Source organism: Mycothermus thermophilus, assembly GCF_041956435.1.
Source record: "Mycothermus thermophilus strain CBS 625.91 unplaced genomic scaffold VTJ04scaffold_1, whole genome shotgun sequence".
NCBI classification, from domain to species: Eukaryota; Fungi; Ascomycota; class Sordariomycetes; order Sordariales; family Chaetomiaceae; genus Mycothermus; species Mycothermus thermophilus.
The window spans coordinates 808,045-831,356 of record NW_027191427.1 but is presented as its reverse complement, the minus strand read 5'-3'; the positions used below and the strand labels follow the sequence as shown (position 1 = coordinate 831,356).

General features: G+C 55.3%; 7 protein-coding genes across 7 annotated transcripts; 5 read left to right on the top strand and 2 right to left on the bottom strand.

Moving 5' to 3' along the window:
* Positions 1 to 265: 265 nt before the first annotated feature.
* On the top strand, positions 266 to 2,009 carry VTJ04DRAFT_294 (uncharacterized protein; the record flags this gene model as incomplete). The annotated part of the gene is made up of 5 exons (XM_069360784.1): positions 266 to 439; positions 535 to 830; positions 909 to 1,341; positions 1,401 to 1,642; positions 1,742 to 2,009. The coding sequence occupies 5 exons, from the start codon at positions 266 to 268 to the stop codon at positions 2,007 to 2,009; spliced, it is 1,413 nt and encodes a 470-aa protein (XP_069222904.1).
* Positions 2,010 to 3,110: 1,101 nt separating this feature from the next.
* On the top strand, positions 3,111 to 5,527 carry VTJ04DRAFT_293 (uncharacterized protein; the record flags this gene model as incomplete). The annotated part of the gene is made up of 5 exons (XM_069360773.1): positions 3,111 to 3,538; positions 3,605 to 3,933; positions 4,008 to 4,243; positions 4,319 to 4,921; positions 5,258 to 5,527. The coding sequence occupies 5 exons, from the start codon at positions 3,111 to 3,113 to the stop codon at positions 5,525 to 5,527; spliced, it is 1,866 nt and encodes a 621-aa protein (XP_069222903.1).
* Positions 5,528 to 6,517: 990 nt separating this feature from the next.
* Positions 6,518 to 8,332, bottom strand: VTJ04DRAFT_292 (uncharacterized protein; the record flags this gene model as incomplete). Its single annotated transcript, XM_069360762.1, has 2 exons — positions 6,518 to 7,583; positions 7,644 to 8,332. 2 exons carry the CDS (start codon positions 8,330 to 8,332, stop codon positions 6,518 to 6,520), a joined length of 1,755 nt encoding a protein of 584 aa, XP_069222902.1.
* Positions 8,333 to 9,852: 1,520 nt separating this feature from the next.
* On the top strand, positions 9,853 to 10,796 carry VTJ04DRAFT_291 (uncharacterized protein; the record flags this gene model as incomplete). Its single annotated transcript, XM_069360751.1, has 3 exons — positions 9,853 to 10,088; positions 10,289 to 10,475; positions 10,521 to 10,796. The coding sequence occupies 3 exons, from the start codon at positions 9,853 to 9,855 to the stop codon at positions 10,794 to 10,796; spliced, it is 699 nt and encodes a 232-aa protein (XP_069222901.1).
* A 56-nt stretch (positions 10,797 to 10,852) lies between these two features.
* Positions 10,853 to 12,648, top strand: VTJ04DRAFT_290 (uncharacterized protein; the record flags this gene model as incomplete). The annotated part of the gene is made up of 4 exons (XM_069360740.1): positions 10,853 to 10,894; positions 10,992 to 11,681; positions 11,759 to 12,420; positions 12,498 to 12,648. 4 exons carry the CDS (start codon positions 10,853 to 10,855, stop codon positions 12,646 to 12,648), a joined length of 1,545 nt encoding a protein of 514 aa, XP_069222900.1.
* A 1,956-nt stretch (positions 12,649 to 14,604) lies between these two features.
* Positions 14,605 to 18,439, bottom strand: VTJ04DRAFT_289 (uncharacterized protein; the record flags this gene model as incomplete). Its single annotated transcript, XM_069360728.1, has 4 exons — positions 14,605 to 17,259; positions 17,316 to 17,546; positions 17,648 to 17,744; positions 18,318 to 18,439. 4 exons carry the CDS (start codon positions 18,437 to 18,439, stop codon positions 14,605 to 14,607), a joined length of 3,105 nt encoding a protein of 1,034 aa, XP_069222899.1.
* A 2,442-nt stretch (positions 18,440 to 20,881) lies between these two features.
* VTJ04DRAFT_288 (uncharacterized protein) lies at positions 20,882 to 23,231 on the top strand (the record flags this gene model as incomplete). Its single annotated transcript, XM_069360717.1, has 3 exons — positions 20,882 to 21,247; positions 21,342 to 22,321; positions 22,385 to 23,231. The coding sequence occupies 3 exons, from the start codon at positions 20,882 to 20,884 to the stop codon at positions 23,229 to 23,231; spliced, it is 2,193 nt and encodes a 730-aa protein (XP_069222898.1).
* Positions 23,232 to 23,312: the final 81 nt, after the last annotated feature.

Below are 23,312 nucleotides of genomic sequence, written 5' to 3'. Positions count from 1 at the left end.
TTATCTATATACATAGCTACCTGAGATAATATGGCCAAGTCAGCAAAAGGCTTGGGGATGTGACGCAAATTGAGTCACAGCCTGCGTTGTCAGCAGTGGTTTGGGTCTTGGTGTGAAGTAGAAAACCGTGGGGCGGACACGGGGAAGTCTTTCCTGCTCTCACCTCTTCTTTTCCCTCCATCCTGGTCTGCTCAGAAACTATCTATCCCTTCTTTATCGCAACTCTGCGCCATTGTTTACATTGATCCCAAGCAGTCCATCGTCCATGGAGGCCGCTCGCACATTAGGCAACCTAGGCGATCTTATCGCCCTAGCCCAATTAACCCTCCAGCTAATCCGGGCGGTCACTTTCGCTATCCGAGTTGAAGATGGCGAGAGTAGAAGAAAGTTCCAGCAGCTTCAGCCAACGCTCCAACAGTTTGGAACAGCTTTACTCATGGTATGCTCTTCTAGCCCAAACAACTCTCCCCTCGCTATATATGATAGGTAAGGCACCAAGTAGCTAGCCTCCGCTGACGCCGTTACCTGTTCAAGGTCATTGCAGCCTCTGAGCAATGCGACCCCTCGCCGTCCATGCAGGATCTGGACGTAATGGTCAAGGCCGTTTCTGATGAATGCACCGGCTTATTCAAAAACATCCTTGACGGTTTCAAGCACCCATACAGAGCGAGCATGAAACCAGGTCGCTCTTCGAATCAACTCCCCAATGTCTCCCATATCTACAACACACGTGCTTGGACAGACACAGAGTGGGAGCGTGTCCAAGGGCTATGCACTCAACTGGGTTTGTATTCGCAAAAGATATTCCGCCAAACCTACACTGCCATTGGGTCCGTATCTCCCTCCTTATAGCGTTAATATCGACTCGAGGATTGCCCAGGACAGCACTAACACGGCCAATATCACAGGGAACATTACAGGAACACCAACCGCACCAACACCACCTCTCTGATCGCTCGGACCAAAGAGGTAGAGCGCGTCATCTGGAATAATCTCACAAGCAAGGAGAACATTCTTCGGATCCTGGACGAACAGCGGCGCGCTGCCGAGGAGAAAACTGCCGCCGAACTCCGGGCCGCCAATGCTTCCCTCGCAATCCTATCTCGCAAGCTCGGACCCCTGATGAGATACGCGAAGCAGTCCATCGCCGCCTTGAAGAAGAAGGTCAGAGACTTGGTGGCTCGGGTTGCCGATGGCGTCAAGAAACTCAAAGTCTACCTTTCATCCACGAGGCTCGTGCGCGCTCTGGATCCGACACGGAACCTTCCCGTCACGATTGAGGATCCTCTTGGTCGGACGTTGCACATTGCACCAGAGCTCGTCGACGACATTCAGTGGGATGTAGGTCACCATGGTTGTTGTGGTTGTGCTATCACTTGGCGCCGGCTAACCTCTCCAAGACCTTTGACGGCATGCTCAAAGACTGGTTCCGCGGACGGAAGGGATACGGCCGCGTCCTCATCCGGGAATATGTGCTTGAAGGGGATGGCACCGGACGGGAACCCGATCGGAACGAGCCGCTGGCCTCCTTTTTACGCCGGGGCATGAGGCTGAACATGAGCATGCTGTTCCATGACAAAGTCCCCAAGTGTCCGCGGTGCGGCAAGACAGTTGAAGACGCCATAAACAAGACGCGGAAATGGTAAGATGCCACTCTGGAAGTCCAGCCGACAGCTAGCATGCGATGGTGAAGCCCACGGGTTGTTTAATTCGGGAGGAGAAGCTGACAAGACATACACAGCACAACCGACGGATGTGACGTGTTCCTCCAAATCCGCGAAATTCCGCCGCGGTGCTGGGACTTCCCGTTTAGTACTTCTGTCGACCACATAGCCCTTGCGGATATTGAGGCAGACAAGTCAACCGCGGCGGACTTTCTACGCGTCCGGCTTCATGTCGACAAAGGCGCCGACCAGAATCTACGGGACTTCCAGTTAAGACTGATTATACTCGAGGCACAGAATAAGTTACGGTTGAGGATGCAATGTGAGGCGCGGGAGTCGAGGTGATCAACGTCAATTTACATTATTCGGAGTAGAAGGTAACGAAGGCCAAGTAATATCCCCGTATATGTGGAGGATACCAGCATAAACAAACGGAGGCAGTTAGCAACTCTACTGTCAAGGACTATGTTGCGCCTGGAGCGACCTTGGTATGGTTCTTCTGGACTCGACATACAAACCTACATAGTTGGGGTGCCCATCTGGTTACATTACTGTTTATACAGGCCTCTGCTACTTCTGCTTTTACTACCACTACTGCTCCTGCGGCTGTCGCCGCCGCCGCTTCTGCGAAGCCACACAAGGCCCACGGGTATTAGCCAGCAGCTGGAGGTGCTCCTAGCTTTGAGGCCGGAGTCGGGACGTTCTTCAATCTACCTCCAAGTCCCTGCCTTAACTCCCCCCCCCCCCCCCACCCCAACGCAAGGAGAGCGACTGTATGCCCTCCGATGGTTACAAAGCTCACTGAACAGTATTCTGACTTCCAGTGCCTATCCCATCTCCAAAGCATTCTGAGACCGACAGCTAACCCGAAATATGAGTGCATGTAGGTATCCTCCAGCTCAACACCACCGGCCAGCGCGCTAATGTGAACAAACTCCTTCAGCTCCTCCCCCACGACAGTTGAACACAACGTGCCCATCTAGAACACCATCGGGATCCCAATCCCTCTCCAATCTCTTCGAGTCTTAGGCGCCTCGGAAGTTCCTGTCCACGTAACCTTCTCACTGCCAAGCCACGTCAGCTGTACGGCGACGATATCCTGTCATCTGGCTGCATGTGTGAGTGGTTGACTCGTCAAGGCCCCTTTTTCCGCCGTTAGTGCTCTCCGTTTCAAATGAACCGCAAAAATGACTGCGGCACAGCACGGTCAGCCTTCAGGGCGCCAGAGAAGGCGGCCAGCAGGTACTGAACCTACCCCGCACAAGGCTCTGGCATAGCCCTCTTTATTAACACCCGACATCTTCTCAGGCACAGATTATCTGCTTCACTCATCGACGACTTGCGCGAGTTTCGTTGACACCATCTGGCCACGGTCTGCATCTTGTATCATAACAGATCACCCCAAAGGATCGCTTCTGACTTGCAATGATTGTCAAGTGAGCTACGATGGCGGAGGCTCTCGGCGTGGTGGCTAGCGGCATCGCCGTTGCCCAGGCCGCCGGGGCTCTAGGGAAGCTGGCGATGTCCATGCGTACGTTGTGGAGAGACGCCGGAGACGTCCCGACAATCATCGACCACACGTTACAGCAGCTCGAGATGACCGCCAAGTTCATAGAAGAGGTGGAAGCGACAGCCACCACTTCTGGCTCCGTCAAAGTCGGCCTGAATCTCGCCATCAAGTCGTGCAGTCAAGTACATCAGGAGATGGTATCCTTCGTTGCCGGTCTTTCTCGAGATATTACCTCCAGCAGAAAAACGAGGCGCGCGGTGGCTAAGACGCGTGTGGCTTTGAATAAGGAAACGCTCGATGGTTTCGTGGGCCGACTTCAACAAGCACTTCAGTTCTTGAACACTGCACTTCTACTCGATATCTCGTGAGCCATCCTGGCAAGTGTTAAGGAATATGGAATCGTACATCGCTAACGAGGAAATCGATCTAGTACTTCAATGCACCAGCAACCGATACTTGTTGTCCAAGAAATCACCCAAGTCCTTACTGCCAACCGGCTCGTCCCTAACAGAACTCAATCCAAACACATCAACGACGTCCCTAACAGTACTCAATCCAAACACAACAACGACGAGGATGAAGGGAATCACAGTCAAGCAGTGGAGATTTGCGAGACTCTGCCGTCATCTTCACAAATCGGGATCAGGACCTCTCAGCGCAGGACGAGACGTTATTATTCCAGCGCGATGCTGAAAAGACTAGGGATCTCTCTGTGTGAGATCGAAGAACAGAGCTTCCAATCTGTTCTTTCGACTAAATGTGAGCCTAGGCGGTCCTCTGCCCTGTAAAAAAGTAAATAATTACAATGAATGCTAATAAATCGACCTTACTAGCTTATAAGATACGGATTTCGCCCCCGACCTGGCTCCTCAACAGGGCCTGGGAGCTCCAGTTATCCATGGCGTCCTGCGGTTGGACCTTCGGTCTTAGAACATACATTAAATTACCTGATGATGCCGAAGTCTTTCGAGTCCTTGAGCGTGGGACTTTGGACGAACTGCTCAAATTATTCCGCGAGGGCCGCGCATCTCCATATTCAGTGGACCCCTACGGCTGGACTCTACTACACGTAAGAACACGATAATTAAGTGGTGTCTAACAGCGATAAGGTAGTGTTTAGCCCTGTAGCTGACTTATTAAGCAGACCGCCATGGCCTTCCGCCAGGAATTCGTTGAGCCGCTTGTGCGAATGTCCATCTATTCTCCTTCGGACTTTTTCATTTACAGTGGCAATGCCAGAACACCTATTGCCACATATGCGAACTATTCGGGCGACCAACTTTACAACCTTAGCCTCCACCGCCTGATGATCTCATTAGGTATATACGATGACTTGTATTCAAATCTCCCTCCTCAGATTGACTTGTCCGAAGACTGGCATGTTATGAGCAAGATCATGTCCCATGGCCTTGAGCAATTTGAGTACCTCCGGGCGAATTATTTTCCAACCTTCTACGAATGGCCTGAGGACATCCGACTCCAACACCTTGCAGGCATCATTGAGTCTCCTGATTCGAATAATATCACAACACTTCCCCGCTTCCTTCGCGACTCCGACGTCTTCTTTGCCGAGGATCTCAGGCGTGAACACGATGGGTTCCCGCTCTTTGCCTTTGCAACCAGGTCCTGGTTTCACTTTAGGAGGGGTATGAGCGATCCGCGGAACCCGGGCTGGCGGGACGAACGATGGGAGACGCAGCGACGGCTTTGTCGCGCCATGGCTTCTGTCTTGGACACCAGCGATCTTGTAAGCAAATACCCAGCTCGGTTACCTTGGAAAGATGAAGGGACAACTTTAGCCGTGGGGCTGTCGTTGTTTTGGAGACCTGACGTACGGCCGGTCGAGCACATCTGGTGTCCAAACCAACACTGCCCACGGTGCTTCAGGTCACAATCTTCCAGCGACATCACCGAAATGATAAATTCGAGTACACTCAGCTGGGTAGATGTGACGCGAGAGACGCTACGACTTTGGGTGGAGGACCTCCAAATGGCCGAGCAGGATCTTGTGGCATACGGTGAGGCCGAGATGGCTGCGTTCGTGCAAACTTCTTATCGTTACCTTGCAAGGGAATGCTATCAGCAGGATGGGGAGTGGCACTCCCGCCTTGTCCGGTACCAACTAAAAGGTTTCAAGTACGGGCCCAACCCGGAGGATTGGGATGTTTTGGTGGACGTTTCCCCGTACGAAGAAGATGATACAGAGCAAGAGAAGTCCAGGGACCTGGTATTGAAGCCTGAGCGACAGCAACTCATGCCTGGCGCGTGGGTTGACGACGACGAGGAGGAGGAGAAGGGAGGGGAGGAGGGAGACGGAGAGCTTAAGGGCGAGCTCAAGGGGGGTGGAGAGTAGGGAGTAGGAATGGGAGGAAATCCATGGGAAGAAGGAATAAAGGAATACCCAATGTACTCTATACACACACACACACACTCTCTCTCTCTCTCTTCTTTTTTTTTTTTTTTTTTTTTTTTTTTTTTAGTTTCGGGTCTAGCTTATGCAATTTCAGCACACAGATGAGAACCCACTTTAGATATTCAGAAGAAAAAACAGAAGATGTTGAACCCGACTAGCTCTGAGGAGGGAGAAAGTTGGGAAGAACTCTAAAGAATCGCCGAATTTCCAGAGCGGAGAGCTACAGAGTGGAAAAGAGAGCCCTATAAATACATGAGAAGCTCCAGCAGTGCTCGGTGAGCTCGTTGAATTAGGTGGGAGCCCTCACTAGCTCTCTGCCGATATTCCTGCTGGTGTTGAACCACCTCTGAACCACAATCATACCAGTAGAACCTTTCGGAGCCCTAGACCTCACGATCGTGGTATGAATAGGGAGCTTTATGGGGAGACATCAGGAGAAGAGCTCGGAAAGGAGCGGTTGAGAGCGGTTTCCAGAGCCGTTGAGAGCCGTTCCGTTCAACAGAAGAAGAGGGTGTAAACACCTCTCGTGGTTTCCTACATGGTGACTTCCTAAGGGAATGGCCTTCCAGTATTGATCTTCTATCCGAAATATATCTCCCCACTTAAGCTTAACAAGGGCAGAGCGGACGGGATCCCATACTTCCTTGTGTGTATGGCCGTATGTACTAGGCCAATCCAAAACTGAGACTTATTAAGGCCTGCTACCTACTCTTGGGCTTTGCCTGCAAGACTTATCGGACAAGAAACATCGACGAGATGGGAGCACCAGGCCAGCCACGACCACCAAACCAAGTTTTCTCGGACAGAAACAGAGGCACGCACATATCGAGTCATTCTTGAAACAGCTCTATCCAACTTAACTCACAACAACCTATAGATTATTACCTCCCTCCTCTCTACACTACACTAACACATCCCCGACCACTACGACTACTCCGCCGCCCTCAACTTGACCTTCCCCCTCTTCCTCTTCCCTCCCACCTCCCTCCCCTCCTCCAGCTCCAACAGCGCCTCCCGCTTCTTCTCGCTCACCACCTTCAGCGCGTCCCGCACCACCCGCGTCTCCAAGTTAACCCCTTCCTCCTGCCACGCCTCCATCTGCCTGCCGACGCGCTTCTCGATGGCCAGCACCAGCTCGACGTCGCGCTGCCCGACGAACGTGACGGCGTCGCCGCTGCGTCCCGCGCGCGCGGTACGGCCCACGCGGTGGATGTAGTCGTCCGGGTCGCGGGGGATGTCGTAGTTAATGACGAGTTTGACTTCCGGAATATCGAGACCGCGGGCGGCGACGTCGGTGGCGACGAGGATGCGGGCGGCGGAGGCGCGGAAGCGGGCGAGGTTGTCGATGCGCTGGCGCTGGGGGAGGCGGGAGTGCAAGGCCGTGACGCGGTGTCCGAGCAGGCGGAGGAGGTGGTGCAGCAGGTCGGCGGTGGCGGTGCGGTTGCAGAAGACGATGGCGGATTTTTCGGCGTTGGCTGGCGTCAGGAGGAAGGTGTGGAGGTAGTGCTCGCGGTGGGTGACGGGGACTTGGAGGTGCATTTGGCGCAGCGTGGGCGGGATGGCGAGTCGGTCCGTGTCGACTTCGCAAACGAAGACGGGGTCGCGGCCGGGCGCGCGGGGCATGTTTTTGAGAGCCATGACTTCGGGGGTCATGGTGGCGGTGAAGAGGAGGGTTTGACGCTCTGAGGGCGGCGGGAGCGCGCTGAGACACTCTTCGACGTCCGGGAGCATGCTGCCTGGTCCGCCAGCAGCGAGAAGGCGGTCGGCTTCGTCGAGCACGACGAAGCGCACGCGGCGTAGGCCGCAGATGGTGTCCTCGCCTGAGGTGCGGATGTGGTCGGCGAGACGGCCCGGCGTGGCGATGACGATATGTGGCCTCCTGGAGAGCGCCAGAGCCTGCTCCCGCATGTCGGCGCCGCCGGTGACCAAGATAGCCTTGAGCGTCTGGGGCGAGGAGATGGCCTTGACCTGCTCAAAGATCTGGAGGGCCAGTTCTCTAGTGTCATGTTAGCTTATTGGATATCTTGATGTCTGATGGAAGATGATGAGCACTCACCGAGTCGGTGTCAGGATGACGGCATAGATGGCAGAAGGGTTCTCAGCCCACTTCTGAAGGATGGGGACGGCAAAAGCCACCGTCTTGCCGGAACCTGTCCTACTACCACCGATACAGTCCCGTCCCTTGAGCAGCATGGGGATAGTCTCGCGCTGAATGGCCGTAGGACGGCGAATGGCCATGTTGGCCAGCGATTGTACCAGCCATGGCTTCAGACCGAGAGACTCGAAGGTGGTTTTGTGGTCGAGGGGAGCCGTGACGCCGGTTGTCGGCTCGGGTTCCTCCTCTTTCGGTTGGGGAGCTGGAGGCTTGGTGTCTTCGGCCTGGGGTTTCCGTTTTATGCGGGACGGGACTTGAATTGCCGTCTTGACAACCTTTGGAACGTCATCGTCACTGTCGTCGTCTAGTTGAATAGGTGGTGGTGAGGTGCGGCGGCGTTTCCTGGGGCCGGCGTCATCGAGGATATCGGAGTCGGAGGCGGCACTATGACTGCCGGTAGTGGACTCGGCATCGGAGTGGATGTCTGATTCGGCGTCTGAGGGTGAGGACGGAGATGCATCCGAGGCTGAAGCCGAGCCCGAGTCCGAGTCTGAGTTTGAATCTGAGTGTACAGGCCTGGTGTTGTTGACTCGATGAGCCCGGCTCACCACCCCCGGCCGGGATTTTTTCTTTTGGACAGCCGATGGCATGATGAGGTACTAAAATAAAACGGGATTGTTGGTTAATTATTCACCGGTATCCCTTAAGCGCGAACCAGCTGCCTGGTTTCAGGTCATTCGTCGGAGTTGCTGTGAGTGTTTGATGCTTCAAGCGCTGTTCTCACTGAATTCCATGAACTGCAACGGTTGAAAATTTGGGACAGGGGTCTGGCAGACAGTGTGGGGCCGGTCTTGGCAGCGGATAATGGTGGGTCTGGTCTTGGCTCAGACGAACCGAGACTCGTTTCCCGTTCTTTTCCTTTGTCGTTTGTCCAACGGCATCGCCCGTCACGGCGCTTAACATGCTGCAAGAGACGCCCGGGACGCCAGGACACCGCCGTAGGCGCCGAGTCCTCGCCCTGCATCCGCCACAGTCCGACAACCGACCGGGAAGGGATTTGTGGGCTAGGACACTTTGGAGGTATCGCCACGGATAGTCCTACTGTCCGGTCCCTCATCAGCATTACACAGTAGCTCAACAGATTTGCTTGACAGTTCCAGGTTTCCAGAGCCGTTACGTAGTCATAAGATTTTCCGACGCTGTCTCAGCATCAACACGAGATCACACAAGATGGAACAGGCAAGGATCAACATGCATTTTGTCACCGCAGCGGCACATCCGGCAAATACATCAGAGGACTCGGTACCTACAACGGGCTCACGTCAGCTCGGCACGGGTTCGGAATCCGAAGCATCGGAGCACCTAGTTAACCTGAGCTCGACGATAGAGAGGTGAAGCGCACTGTCCAGGACGGACGGAAATGTTGATGCCATCCATGCTGTCCATCCATCTGGATGCAGGTGGCGCTGAGCGGCTGCTCAACGGGGGCGGCTACTAGTTACCAGCCCAATGGCACCAGACGCGCAGCTTGTTGGGGTCCTCGTCGGCCCCCTCCTCTCTGCCAGTCCATCGTGGTGTGTTTTTATTCGTTTGTGTTGGTCATGAAATGCCGTCGCCTCGATCTGGGAATGCAGACGGCAGAGTGCAAACACCTGGCAGGAGTGAACAAACGAAACTAAGGTTGATAGTCCCAATTGGGGCATCGACAAACGGCCGCGTCCGAGTGGTTGCACGCCGAGGATTCATTGATGAGAGAAGAGATGAAAGTCGAGCCGTTGACCGACCTGACATGGCTACCTCCCTCCATCAGGCATGCAGCAGCAGCATCCAACGCATCCAAACGATCCAAACGACAGCCGGGGCCAGGGGCCCTTCACACCCGATCGCTGCTGGGGGCGACCTGTGATTGGCCCGATTGGCCCTTGGAGGTTGAACCCCTGGGAACGGCGGCTAACGAAGCTCCAGGCTCCTCCAGGCTCGGCAGGTGCGGGGGCTTCACCTCAGTGGAGTGTGCCCGCTTCGGGCGTCCATGCCACTGCGGGACAGCTCAGGCTCTGCTTTCCATGCTTGCTTTGGGCTTTGATTTGATCAAAGGCGCTGCTTCCTCCTCATTCCCGCATCCCACCTCTGCCTCCACAACAACCCTTTTGTCGTCGCATCAAACCCTCGAATGCCCGAACCTGTTTGGACTGGACACTGTACCGTACTACTCCGTACCTTATTGTACCACCACCACCGGGGCAGACAGACCAACAGGGCTCCCAGCCAACACAACAAGAACAAGTCAAACCTGACCCTGACCTCCATCAGCCAACAAAAAGGCAACTGGCTGGACGTCAGACCCCTCCCCGACATCAGGTCCAGAACTATCCGCCAACGGATAAAAATCCAACCTGACGCTATCCCGTCGTCCGGCCTCTAGGCGTCTCTCTCTTTTCTCCCGACTGTGAACTACCTGAGCTACTGTGCCTACGCCGCGTCGCTTGTTGGGCCAGCCGCACTTCTGCGTCATTTGCGCTGCTGTGTCCCTTTCAGCACCGCACTCTCGCATATTACATTTTCAGCATCTCCTCGCCCGCCCTCCCAGGCACATTTCATTGAGTCAGGCTCAGGAGGCCATCTCTTCTCATCTTTATCCTCGGGCTGGCCCAGACCATCCACATCCCGCCATCCCGCCATCCCATCCCATCTCTGAACCCCATTCTCTCGGGCACTCCGTCCCAACATCAGCATCCCGACTCGACATCCCCAGCTCTTCAGCTCGTCCTTGTTGCCACTCGCCTTGCAGCAGCCGTCTGTCGCGCAGCATAACTTGACCCCCTCCGCTGTTCGATCCAGCATCGCCCGCGCACCGGGATCCATCCCTGTTCCTGCCGTGTCCTGTCGTGCTTGTCCGAAGCCTCAACTCATTCGGTCGTCGTCGAGTCCAGTCCCCCGGGTCTCCTCGCTCTCGTCATCCCACCGTCGCTTCGGCCCTATTACCGGACACCGCAGTACAAACTACACTTTGCCCCTGCTCGTTCTCCTTCGTCTGCTGCATATCTCGTCCGCCTCGTCTGCGGTCCCGACCGCTTCAGTCTGTTCGCTCCTGTCACCGCTGGAACAGGTGAATAAGGAGCCAGGCTTACTTACACACATCTATTCCCCTTCCTAGTCCTGAGGCCCAGAAAATGGCCACCCCACAAAATCAGCATGGCGAGGCCGCCGCCCTGGTATGACTTGACCCGTGGCTTGTTCTTCCTCTCTTCGCCCGTCCCTTGTTGGCCACCTGTTCCCTTGAGCTGACGTCTCTTTGTTGCCTTGTTGCAGCCCTCTCTCGGTATCCCACACCAACCTCCCATGGGTGTCCCCATGATGTCGGCCGCCCCGCCGCTGCTTCGCCCAGCCATTCCCGGCTCTCGTCCCGGCGGCCGTGCTCCCCGCCTCGGCCTTGCCATCCCTCCGTCTCCGAATGCGAAACCCGTCGGAAACCCGGCCGCCCCACCACCCCGTCCAGCCCTGCCGACCCTCCACCTTGCGACTCCCATGGGCACCACCACCGTACCCCAGGAGCAACCATCCAAGCCCGTCCTCACCTTGAATCTGCACAGCGCGAGTGGCGGCAGCGAGAGCAGTGCCGCCCACAGCAGGAGTGGGAGCTTCGGCCCGTTCGATGGCCGCGGCAGCAACCCCACGAGTGCTGGTTCCCAGTACAGCGCCCTTTCCTTTGCCAGCCAATACGGGATAGGCAGGCAAACGGGTGACCCCGTCTCGGCGGTCGGGTCTCTCTACTCCAATGCCAGCGAGAGCATGGATGTGGATGGGGAGTCGCTAGAAAGCTTTGACGAGGCCACCCGGGAGAGGGCAAGGAACGCAGATGTCGAGGAACTCGACGAGGACGGCTGGAAGATTGTCAACCTGGAAAAGAGGATCATCGAGCTCGGGAGTTTGGGCGAGGGCGCTGGCGGCGCCGTGACAAAATGCAAGTTGAAGGGGCACAACACCATATTTGCCCTCAAGGTATGTCAACGTACTTTTTCTTATCAGCCGGGCGGGGGAGGGACATCTCTTTGCTGACGAGCTTTTTCGTCCTCTAGATCATCACAGCAAATCCGGACCCGGATGCCAGAAAACAAATTGTCCGCGAGATGGGCTTCAACAAGCACTGCGTCTCACCACACATCTGCCGCTATTACGGCACCTTCATCGACCATTCCACCGCCACCATTGCCATCGCCATGGAGTTCTGCGAAGGCGGCTCCCTCGACAGCATCTACAAAGAAGTCAAGCGCCTCGGCGGCCGTACCGGCGAGAAGGTGCTGGGCAAGGTGGCCGAGGGCGTGCTCCAGGGCCTGACGTACCTGCACTCCAAGAAGATCATCCACCGTGACATCAAGCCGAGCAACATCCTTTTGTGCCGCAACGGCGACGTCAAGCTCTGCGATTTCGGCGTCTCGGGCGAGTTCGGCACCAAGGGCGACGCCAGCACGTTTATCGGCACCAGCTACTACATGGCCCCCGAGCGCATTACGGGCCAGTCGTACACCATCACCTCGGACGTCTGGTCCACGGGCATCACGCTGCTCGAGGTGGCGCAGCACCGGTTCCCGTTCCCTGCGGACGGCACCGAGATGCAGCCCCGCGCTACCCCGCTGGATTTGTTGACGTACATTGTCAAGCACCCAACCCCGAAGCTGAAGGATGAGCCGGAGGCGGGAATTTATTGGAGTGCTAATTTCAAGTATTTCATCGACTGCTGGTATGTTTTTTTCTCCCTGTCTAAGGAATGATTCTGAATTTGGCTTGTCAAACTAACCACTCTTCAACTCAATCCAGCCTCGAAAAGGAACAATCCCGCCGCGCAACCCCTTGGCGCATGCTCGAACACCCGTGGATGGTGGACATGAGGTCCAAGCGCGTCAACATGCGCCGCTACCTGGCGCAGGTCTGGGGCTGGGACGAGAATCAGCCGTCTCAGGGTGCGTAGAGCGCACGGGGAAGGGAAACTACAGGAGATGTAGTAGTGGGAGAAGCAGCAGCAGATGCAAAAGCAGGAGCAGAACCAGGAGTAGGACGCAGGGCTTGGCATATCAAGCTCGGGCGTACAACCAGGTGGTTGTTTGGGAGGAGAGATGATGAGAAGGGCAGTGGTGACGGTAGCGGAGTGGGAGGTGGTGCAGCTTGGTGTGGTGGGCGGAAGAGGTATCGTCTGATCTTTCCCCTTGTTGGGTAGGTAGATGACGAGGCGATAGTGGTGAGGATGAGATTTCCCGCCATCGCGTTTGCCCGCCCGCCCACCCGCTTGTCCACTCCGATCATGACACGATTCATTCATCTACCTACGTACCTATCTACGATACGTACTACTTACATACTTACCACTTTATCTTTTTTTGGTTTACTTTACTTTGGTAGAGAAGGGCTTTATGTATTTTTTGTTGTTTTTGGTTCGGCTCTGGTTTTTTGGTTTGTTGGTATGGCATGGTCATTGTTAGCTACTTTACACATAAAGAAAGCGAGATTGGGCGAGTAAAGAGAGAGAAATAGCAAGGGGAAAATGTGAAAGAGGATAGGGGAGCTGGCTTTCCTATCATTGTCAGTCACCGTGCTTGATTACCCCTTACCTACACCAATTCATTGCTCTTGGAGTTCTTGATTCCAGGTTCATGGTTCCTCAGGTTTCGGTGATTTCATTTGGAAATGGATGGACAACAGGAGGACAAGAGAGGACCGGGGGACACAATAGCTACCACCAGGTATGTACTGTACATGCCTCTATCCCTAGAAAAGATAGGAGTAGGTAGGTAGGTAGGTAGGTAGAATGAGTGAACAAAGCGAACATGTCCAGTTGTATTACACCTGCCTGACCTATGTAAGGTATGTACTTAGTCGAAACAAAACCTGAAGGAAGCATGGAATGAAGAGGGTCACCATTAGCAGGAAGAGCAGTACCAACACTTCCCATTTGGCAAGTTAGGAATCACATCACACATAAAGACATTTCACTCAAATCACCGCGTCATCATCAAAATTGTAAAATGTCAGATCCATTTCATGCCCACTCGCTATCTGGCCAGCCAGCCAAGTCAACCGCTCAGCTAGAGAAAGAATTATGCGAGGCTGCGTCGGATCCGATTCAGAGTTTGTTGTTCCGTGTCCCATCAGGAAACCTTGCAAAGAAAATTAATCATGACAAATCCCTTTCCCTCCCAGAAGAATCAGAAGAATCCCGCCCCAAACCCAATCCATCTTCTTCTATCCACCCATCATCATCATCAGTCTGTTCGTCCGTCCGTCTAAATTCCGTCTCGCTGAAAGTGCAGAGACCCGAATGACCTGACCTGACCTGAACCGACCCAGAGAGGAGGAGAAAGCCTGGAAAGGAGAGAGAAATGGGAGGTATCTCTCGAGGGTGAAAAAGGAAAAACAATTCCGACAAAGCCCAGAAGTGATGCCGCGCCGATCCGATCCATGTATCCCATGCCCATGTCCATCAAATCCCACCATGCGCCAATCCATCAATACATAGTCGGAAAAGAAAGAAAGAAAAAAAAAGTCATCATGATGTCCGTGCCAGTCTTGCTTGCGCCATGGTTCCCTTCTAATGCCCAACGCCGAAGCCGGAAGTCTGGAAGATCGATCTATGACCCAACCCAGAAGACAAAAGGCCGAACCGAACTTTTTTTGGTGTGTGTCTCCCGATATCCGTGTAGATGATGTGGATGATGTGTGTGCGCACACCTCAGGGCGAAATGTCGATGATGGGTCGAACAAATAGGGAAAAGAACAGGAGAAGAAGAAACAGACGATGACCCGCAGCGTGTGGGCGAATATCTCAACAGATTTGCCGAAAGAAATGTCGTGACAGGTGGCTCAAGTCCCGTCTAGCGCCGGGCAGCGAGGGAGCAGATACTCAACCTCATGCCGCCAGAAAAACGGGCGCTCAATGAGCCTGCTCCTCAGCAGTGGTGCCCATCAGCTCACGCAGAACGATGGTGGCGTAATTGCTGACCTTGAGTTGGAACTTCAGGACGACAGCAATCTTGTTGTCGAAGGGACCGATGAGGCTCTCATCGATCTCCGGCTCCTTGGCCAGCGGGTTGTCGCACGCGCGCTGCAAGCGAGGCACCTTGATACCGTTGACGAGCTTTCCGGGCTCGTACGGCGACGAAACGGCAGCGGACTTGGCCTTCTCGGCGTCGACAAGAGCCCTCGGGCCAGTCGGAGTAGAAACAGCCTTGCGATCTGGGTTGAAGGTGAACTTGGGAGGTTTGTCCACCTTGCCAAGGATCCATGCCATCATGTGGTCACCGCGGGTCATGGGCACCTCAGGCGTGGGCTGAGCCGCCTCCTTCACCTCCAACAACGTCTTGGCCTCCTCTTGAGCCTGCTTCTCTTCGGCCTTGCGGGCATGCTCCTCGAGGTAAGCCTTCAGGTCGAGGGTCAAGGCTGGATCGCTGTTGCTGACGGAGCCCTGGGTGGGCTGTGAAACCGGACCAGAAGTCGGCTGGGTCGAGACCAAAGCCTGCTGAGCAGGAGCCAGCGTCTGCTCGATGGCGCCCAGAGACGGCTGGATGGGAGCCATGGTCAGCGGGGTAGGAGCCAGCGTCTGCTCAGTGCTGGGCAAAGCCAGAGTGGTGTTGCCAAGCTCCGTGTCGATCCCAGAAGGAAGCGGTCCAAAGTAAGGAGCCAAGCCTGCCTGGGCGTAGTAAGCTTCAGAAACACTGCGGACAGCAGGCGCAGGAGTCGTCTCCTTGGGGACGGTGATCACAGGGATCGGGCCGTCAGTCAAGAGCTGTCCAACAGGCAAGCTCGGCTGGTCGCCCGTGGGGACCGGCGCACCAGTGGCAGCAGGCGTAGGCTCAGTGTTGATGGTCTCGTTGGTGTCGGTAGCAGCGTTGGCGTCACCGATTTGATTCTCAACGACTTGGTGGTGGCGAGCAATCTTAATGCGCTTGAAATTGCCATCAACCCCAGTCTGGATCCAAGTTTCTTGAGTCCGGACAACATTGGTCTCAGGCAAGCCTTCGGCCTTGCGTCGAAGTTGCGCCTGACGCCGCTGCTCTTCCATAGCTGCATCAACGGCCTTATCAAACTCGACAACGCTCCGAGTAGGGTTCCCCCAGCGGTTGGCAATCTCAGTGGTGTCCTTTTCCGAGATGGATGGAGCAGCTTCAGCGATTTCGTCCAGCTTCTTTTGAGTCACCACATCCAGGTCCGTGGGCCACAGCTGCTGTGTGTCGTCGCGGTATGGGAGTACAGCAAACTCAGGCTCACCAAGAAAGTGGCCGATGAGGTACCGGTAGGCACCAGACAAACTGAAGTCGCGCTGTTGGCGGCGCATGTTGTCAGGGTCCAGTGAGCCGTTCTCGGGACGACCCATAAACTCACGGTAGTAGTCGCCGATTTCGTTGGCAGGGTAGACGACGTCGTATCCGGGCAAGGGCAGGACAATGTCGTCAATCGTGTAGTTGCCGCTGGCAATGTCCTCAGCCGTGAGAGGGCGAACCGTCTTGCAGTCCTCGTCATTCTGAGCGTAGGGGTTCATGTCGGCCTTGGGACCGGTCGGGATCAAGGCTTCCTTAACAAAGACGAGGTCACCTTCGATGACCTTGGAGCCAAATTTGGCCCAGCGGCGCGTCGCAACAAAGTTCCAGACATAGGACTGGTAGGCGTGGATGTACATCATACGCATGCCGCGCGTGATGCTGAGGATTGCGCCAACCAAATCATTCGGGTTCCGACCCAGATGGCGGATGATGGCAGCCTCGGTGCTGAAGCGTTTGGGCATGATTTCCAGAGCGGCATCAGCACGCTTGGTGGTCCTCCAAGTCGTAATCGCACGCGCGCGATTCAGGTCGTCTTGCATGACTGGGTTGTCAATGCCATAGGAGTGTTGCGGGGTGTTCAGGACAATGTCCAGCAGAGCCTGATCAACGTGAAGCACGTCATCAATGAACCCCTGCAAATCGCCTTGGAGGATCTTCATGCCCAACAAGTGGGTACCGATATTGTAGGTTCCAAAGCGTTGGAGGCCGAAGTAGTTGATGTAGCCATGCTGCTTGAGGTAGGCAAGTCCGCACTTAACGGTTTGCTGGATCATCTTCATCTTCTGGAGAAGAGAACAATCCTCGCCAATAAGAGGCTCACAGTTCTTGATCGTGATCACGAACTCGTTGCCGGCATGGTCACCGAGCTCGATGCCGTTGGGAGAGAAGGCAAAGTCGCCCACACGAACATTCGTGATGCGGGTGTTCATCCAGATGAGGTCGCGCGGCTTCTGGCCAAAGATGCTGATGCGCTGCGTGGTGGCAGCACGGCGGTCTTTGGTGCCCGCAAAACCAAAGTTGGAGGCTTTGATCTTCAAGAGGCGAGCAATGGTGTTGACGGCCTCCATGGTGTCCTTGTTCTCTTTGTACAAGGTAAGGTGAAGATAATTACCGCGGCCCGGGATGGCCTCACGGAATTGGGGGTAGCGATTGGCGCGATTGCCTTGTCCAAACCGCGACTTGTTGGCGAACTTGGAAAGGCTGACCGTGATAACACCGGACGGATCCGCGACGGTCTCAAAACGAGAGTGGAAGATGCGGCGGATTTCCTACAGGAGGCGTGAGCCCAGGTCTCCTTATTCGGTGAGAAAAGGGAACAACTAACCTGATGAATGGTCGCACGCTTGCCGCGATCAGTCACGGGGTCGAGCTTCACGGTGCGTTGATCCTGGGGGATCTCCTTCCGAAGCTGATTGTCCTTATCGAGGGAAATGAGCTTCTCAGCGGCATCCTTGCCAATGAGTTGCTCGAGGGCTTCGCGGTCATGCTCGGGGATTTCGATGACCTGAACCTCATTCTCCTGGGCAGGACCCTGAATGGCAGGACCCTGAATGGACTTGGAGCGATCAGTATGAATGGGAAGATCTTGAGCGTGGATGCCCGGGCAAAGAGTATGTATGGAAACAGATTGGGGATGGATCTGTAAAAAACACGTACCTGGGTAACCGGGGTAGCAGGTTGGTACTCCTTGAAGTCGTGAAGATGAAGCACGTTGCCTTGCTTGTCGATCTCAAAGACCTGAAAGTCGGTGTAGCTGCGAAATGTTAGCTTGGAAGATTGATTCTGAAGAAAGCTGAAGTGAAAGAAGTCGACTCATTTCAAGTCAATGATGAAGCAAGGCCCGCTCGATCAGCAAATGGAACTGATCGCTTGAGTCGGTTGATTCGGTTGTCCACTCGACCTGATGATGGATTCCGCGACACGATGATAGATTCTGCGACGCAATGATGGATTCCGCGACGTCATCAAAGAAACATGATCGAAGAGGCTTGATCTTCGACCTGGCCACTTCGACTCGGTCTTGGTTCTCCAATCGACCCAGTTACCTGGTCGGTCACATCGAGTCGACCCATCGAATCGACCTGATCGCTCCAATTGGTCTTACAGCTCTGAGCAGTCCAGAGTGTAATAACCAGGTGCGGGTCTGGATCCGGATTGATGGGATCAATCTTGATGCGCCGAGAGGCACCAAGCGGGGTGGGATCGACCGGAGTCGGCAACCACCATGCGTTTCATCACGAAGATGACGCCGGCGAGGACGAGGGCCCGCTCACCACACGATAAAGAAGAGAAGAGAAGGGGGAGCAGAGAGTGGGTTGATACTTACCGTTTACGAATGTCGCCAGTCCAGGCGAAGTTGAGGGGGGCGCGGCGCTGGGTGATGCCGAGACTTTTCTCGGTCTCCAGACGCACGGCCGGCACGTGCGTGGAGCGGCGATGGGACGACATTGTCGCTGTTGACAAGTCGTCGCGGGTGTGTGGGCGTTGATGTTGCGGATGTCAGTTGCAGAGCTGTGTGTGGGTGAGGTTTTGTGTCAGTTGTGTGAGTGGAAAGCGGACAGGCAGAGAAGAGGAAAAGAAAAAAAGTCGGTGGGTCCGCATCCAGAAATAAGTAAACAAAAGGAAAGGAACAGTGTGCGAAGATCAGTTGTGGCCAAAATCAGCCAAACCTAAACCTTCAAGCTCACAAAAAGTGAACCTTCAGGCAGCGCACAAAATGAGATGACATAGATCAGATGTGAAAAAAAAGAATGAAAGAAAAAAAATCAGAAAATGAAAAAGAAATCCGGGATGTGCAAGAGAGCTGCGGATTCGGCCAAGGGGAGAACATAGCAGCAAAGATGCCGCCTTTGAAGTTTTGAACCTCTTGGCCGACCTGGACGGCCGCTGTACTCATGGCCTCTCTGCCAATGGCCCTCTGATGATGACCTCTCCGCCGGCGACTGCAGATCACAAGTCAAGGACCACCGGTCATGGATGTCCCCTCTGATGATGACCAACCTCTCTGCCCATCGCTCAACCCTCTGCCGATGACTCCTTTGCCGATTGCCCCTCTGTTGATGATTGTGAATCGCAGGCCGCGGGTCACAGGTCACAGATCAAAGGCCATGGCTTGTAGGTCATGGATCGCAGGCTGTGGATCGCGGGTCGGGACTTGGAGGTTGGTACCACAGGTGGTGAATCGCCGGTCGCGGATCAATTCCGCGACCGGCGATTGTAAAAAAAGAAACAGGGGGGATTGAAGGGATTGAAGGAATTGAAGACTATAGAGGATATCGAAATGATTCACATACCTGGTGTTGTTGTGGGTTGTGGCGATGGATTCCGCGATGGTGAGGTTGAAGTCGCGGTTGTTGTTGCAGAAAGATGGAGAGAAGTCGGAGCTCCAATTCCCAAAGTAGAAATGGCCGAAAAGTGCGACGGCAGAATCGCGGGGTATGTGGGGCCGTGCACAGCGCGGATGGCCCCACCTTCACCGCCCTGCCAAACTCGTCCGAAGTTGGGACGAGGCCGGCCCACCAGCTGGCAGGATCGGGCTGGGCCCCGAGGGACGTTGGTCTGGGCACGGAACCCGGACGAACCCCGGACGGAGCCCAGCACGGCCATGGGTGGGTCTGCTTCGCGGGATTCCGGGTTGCGCGGTCAAGACACTTGACTGCAAGGTTACCTACATCTAGGTTGCAGGTGACTCGTCATTCATGGATGTCATGCATCCATTCAGGTGACTTGTGTGTTCTGGACTTTCTTTGCCCCTGAATCCGGATCTCTGGGGGATTCCAGGTTGTCAAAGCAGATGAAGTGCACACATGGAAGAGGTTCCATCTGGACATTTGAGCAGGGGGACACACCTCACCGACACTATGCACGTGAGGTGGTCATTTCTATGTCAGATCTGCCTATCTGGCCTGGAAGAACACATGAGTGCTGGGCACTCTGTGAATGGGGGACTGCATCCCTAATCCGAACATCTGAAATCAGGGGATCAAAGGATTACCAATGCCATCACCAGGAGTCAAGTGCTCTCTGGTCCGGGTCATCAATGTGAGTGAAGATCTGGCTTCTCTCGGGATGCAGGTAATGACCTTTTCTTGCGTCCGGGTCCACATCAACGTGGTGCTGATAACGCATCACTCACCGCATGAACAACACACTACCAAGGGTATGGGCTTTTGGCAAAGCATTCCTCTCACAAGTTCTGGTTCAGCATCCTGTCTCCCACCAGAGCCAAAAGGCTTATCATCTCCTTAAAGTCTCAAGGGTATTGATAATGACCCAACCTGGAACCATGGCTGACCCAACATGCGCTCCCGGAAGTCTACCAAAGCCGACGTAAGAAAGGAGCAGAGGGTCATAGAAATAGTCAGATGCCGCCTGGATTTCAATGTAGGCTAATTCTGTCAAACAGTATCTGAGGAGTCCAAGGAATGTAAAGTGTGCTCCATTGGCCAGCCAGCACGGCATGAGAATGTGATGACCCGGCTGATCGACGGACTCGACATGTCTGAAACCCAGACACGATCAACAGGAACAAAGAGTCGGATGGTCTTCGGGCTCGCAGAGGATACATACTTAATGAACAAGATGGAGCCCCTGGACGGGAGTTGCTGGAATTCCAACCAACATGACCACAGTGACAAAAATTGCAATATTGTGGCATCTCTTCTCAGCCCAATCGCTGCCTTCATCTTGTTTATTCAGGCCCAGAGGATCCGGCAATCGACCCGAGTTCAGGAGGTGCCGTCCAATTAAAGTCAAACAAGAAATCCAGGGCAGCCAGGGCAGCCAGGGCCAGTCCAGCCAAGAGGCCGCCTTTCGGATCCAGGATATTGGCACAGTGGGGACCCGGCGGGGCACTCGGGCCTGATCGTGGCGGGCCGTTGTCAAGTCAAGATGCAGCTAGTAGACGCAGGGAAGCTCCAGCGACGCCAGAATGTGACGGGAACAACAACATCGTCATCCTCGCTGCCAACCAGACCGCCCAAACAGTACCACCTCTTCCGCAAACGACCCCCCAAAAGCCGATGGCGGCAGCAGCTGTGCCAGGACCCCAACACAAGCACCACCACGGCCGACAGCACTAAACTGCACATCCTCATCGAGATCCCCGCTCCCTCCTCCCTCACAAACAAGATGGCCTACGCCGAACAACAACAATGGGTCACCGTCCAGCAAAAGACCTTTACCAAATGGCTCAACACAAAGCTCGAGGTCCGGAATCTGGTGGTTAAGGATCTGGTGAAGGACCTTTCTGATGGCGTACGTGTTCTTGATTTGCCCCCCTTGAAAGAGCCTCGAAAAACGATGCATCCTCAGAGAATCGATCCCCTGACGCGCTCTCTCCAACCCCAAGGTCCTCCTCATCCACCTCCTCGAATGCCTCTCGGGCGAGTCCCTAGGCCGCTATGCCGCCAAACCCAAGCTGCGCGTCCAGCGCTTCGAAAACGCAAACATCGCCCTCGACTTCATCAAGTCGCGCGGCATCCAAATGACAAACATAGGCGCCGAAGATGTCGTGGACGGGAATCGAAAAATCATACTCGGCCTGATATGGACGCTGATTTTGCGCTTCACAATCAACGACATCAACGAAGAGGGCATGACGGCCAAGGAGGGCCTGCTGCTCTGGTGCCAACGCAAAACCGCCTGCTACGACGAGGTTGACGTGCGCGACTTCAGCACCAGCTGGAACGACGGCCTGGCGTTCTGTGCGCTCCTCGACATCCACCGGCCCGATCTCATCGACTACGACAAGCTCGACAAGTCGGACCACCGCGGCAACATGCAGCTCGCCTTCGACATTGCCCACCGCGAGATTGGCATCCCCAAGCTCCTCGACGTCGAGGACGTGTGCGACGTGGCCAAGCCCGACGAGCGCAGTCTGATGACGTACATTGCCTACTGGTTCCACGCCTTCTCGCAGATGGAGAAGGTCGAGAACGCGGGTCGCCGCGTCGAAAAGTTCGTCAACAACATGCGCGGGGCGTGGGATATGCAGAGCGCCTATGAGCGCAGGATGGCGGCGCTGCTGAAGGCGATTCGCGAGCAGATGCAGAGCTGGCGCCAGGCGACGTTCGAGGGCACCTACGCTGATGCCAAAGCCCAGGCCGCCAAGTTTGCCGAATACAAGCGCGGGCTCAAGCGGGAGTGGGTAGCGGAGAGGAGCGAGCTGGCCACGTTGTTGGGAAACATCAAGACGAAGTTGGGCACGTACCGGCTGAGGCCGTACGAACCCCCGGCTCATCTCAAGTTGGAGGTGCTTGACCAAGAATGGGCCAACTTGACCAAGGCCGAAATGGCCCGGGGACAGTTGATCAACGAGACCATCAGGGAGTACGTAACCACCCATTATCCCCCGTTCGCCCAACAAAAACACCACTAACCAACCCTGCACAGCATCAAAAACGCGCTCCGGAAATCCTTCGCCGACAAAGCCAACGACTTCGCGCTGGCCCTCAACACCATCCAGCTCGCCATCTCCGGTCTCGAAGGCGACGCCGAAGACCAGCTGCACCACGTCCGCAAGCTGTCCCAAAACCTGCCTCCGCTCGACGCCTATCTCAAGACCATCGAGGCCGTCGACGCCAAGTGCCAGGAAGCCAACATCGAGGAGAACGACTTCACCACGTACACGTACGATGAGCTCTGCTACGAGCTCTCCCTCGTCAAGTCGTCCGTGTCCAAGAAGCTCGCCTTCCTCGAGAACCAGATCGTCGCGCGCGAGATGACCAACCTGACGCCCATCCAGCTCGAGGAGTTTGAGAGCGTGTTTAGGCATTTCGACCGCGACGGCACCAACTGCTTGTCGGAAATCGAGTTTAGCGCGGCGCTGGCCTCGCTGGGGCTCATCTTTTCGGAAGAAGAAATGCACGATTACTTCGTAGAAACCTCGGGCGGGCGCGACAGGGTGACGTTCGAACAGTTCATCCGGTTCATGGTGGACGTAACCGAGGACCAGAACACGGCGGAGCAGGTGTTCCAGAGCTTCCGGGAGGTGGCGGACGGGAAGCCCTACGTGACAGAGATGGACCTGCGCCACTCGCTCGTGCCCGACGACGTGATCGAAAAGCTGGTCGAGATCATGCCGCCCCACCACGGGCCGGACCTGCAGAGCGACCGCGGCCAGGCCCAGTACGATTACATCAAGTTTATGGACCAGTTGATTGGCGACGGGCCGGTGAGCGTGAGCAGCGGGCGCGCGAGCCCGACGAAAGGGGGGAAGGTGAATGGGGGGGTGCATTAAGTAAAGTAAGAAGGGGTGGGGGGAGGATCGTGAGGGCATGCAAGTTGTTTTGGGTGGGGTGGACACTTGTGATGCTATGAT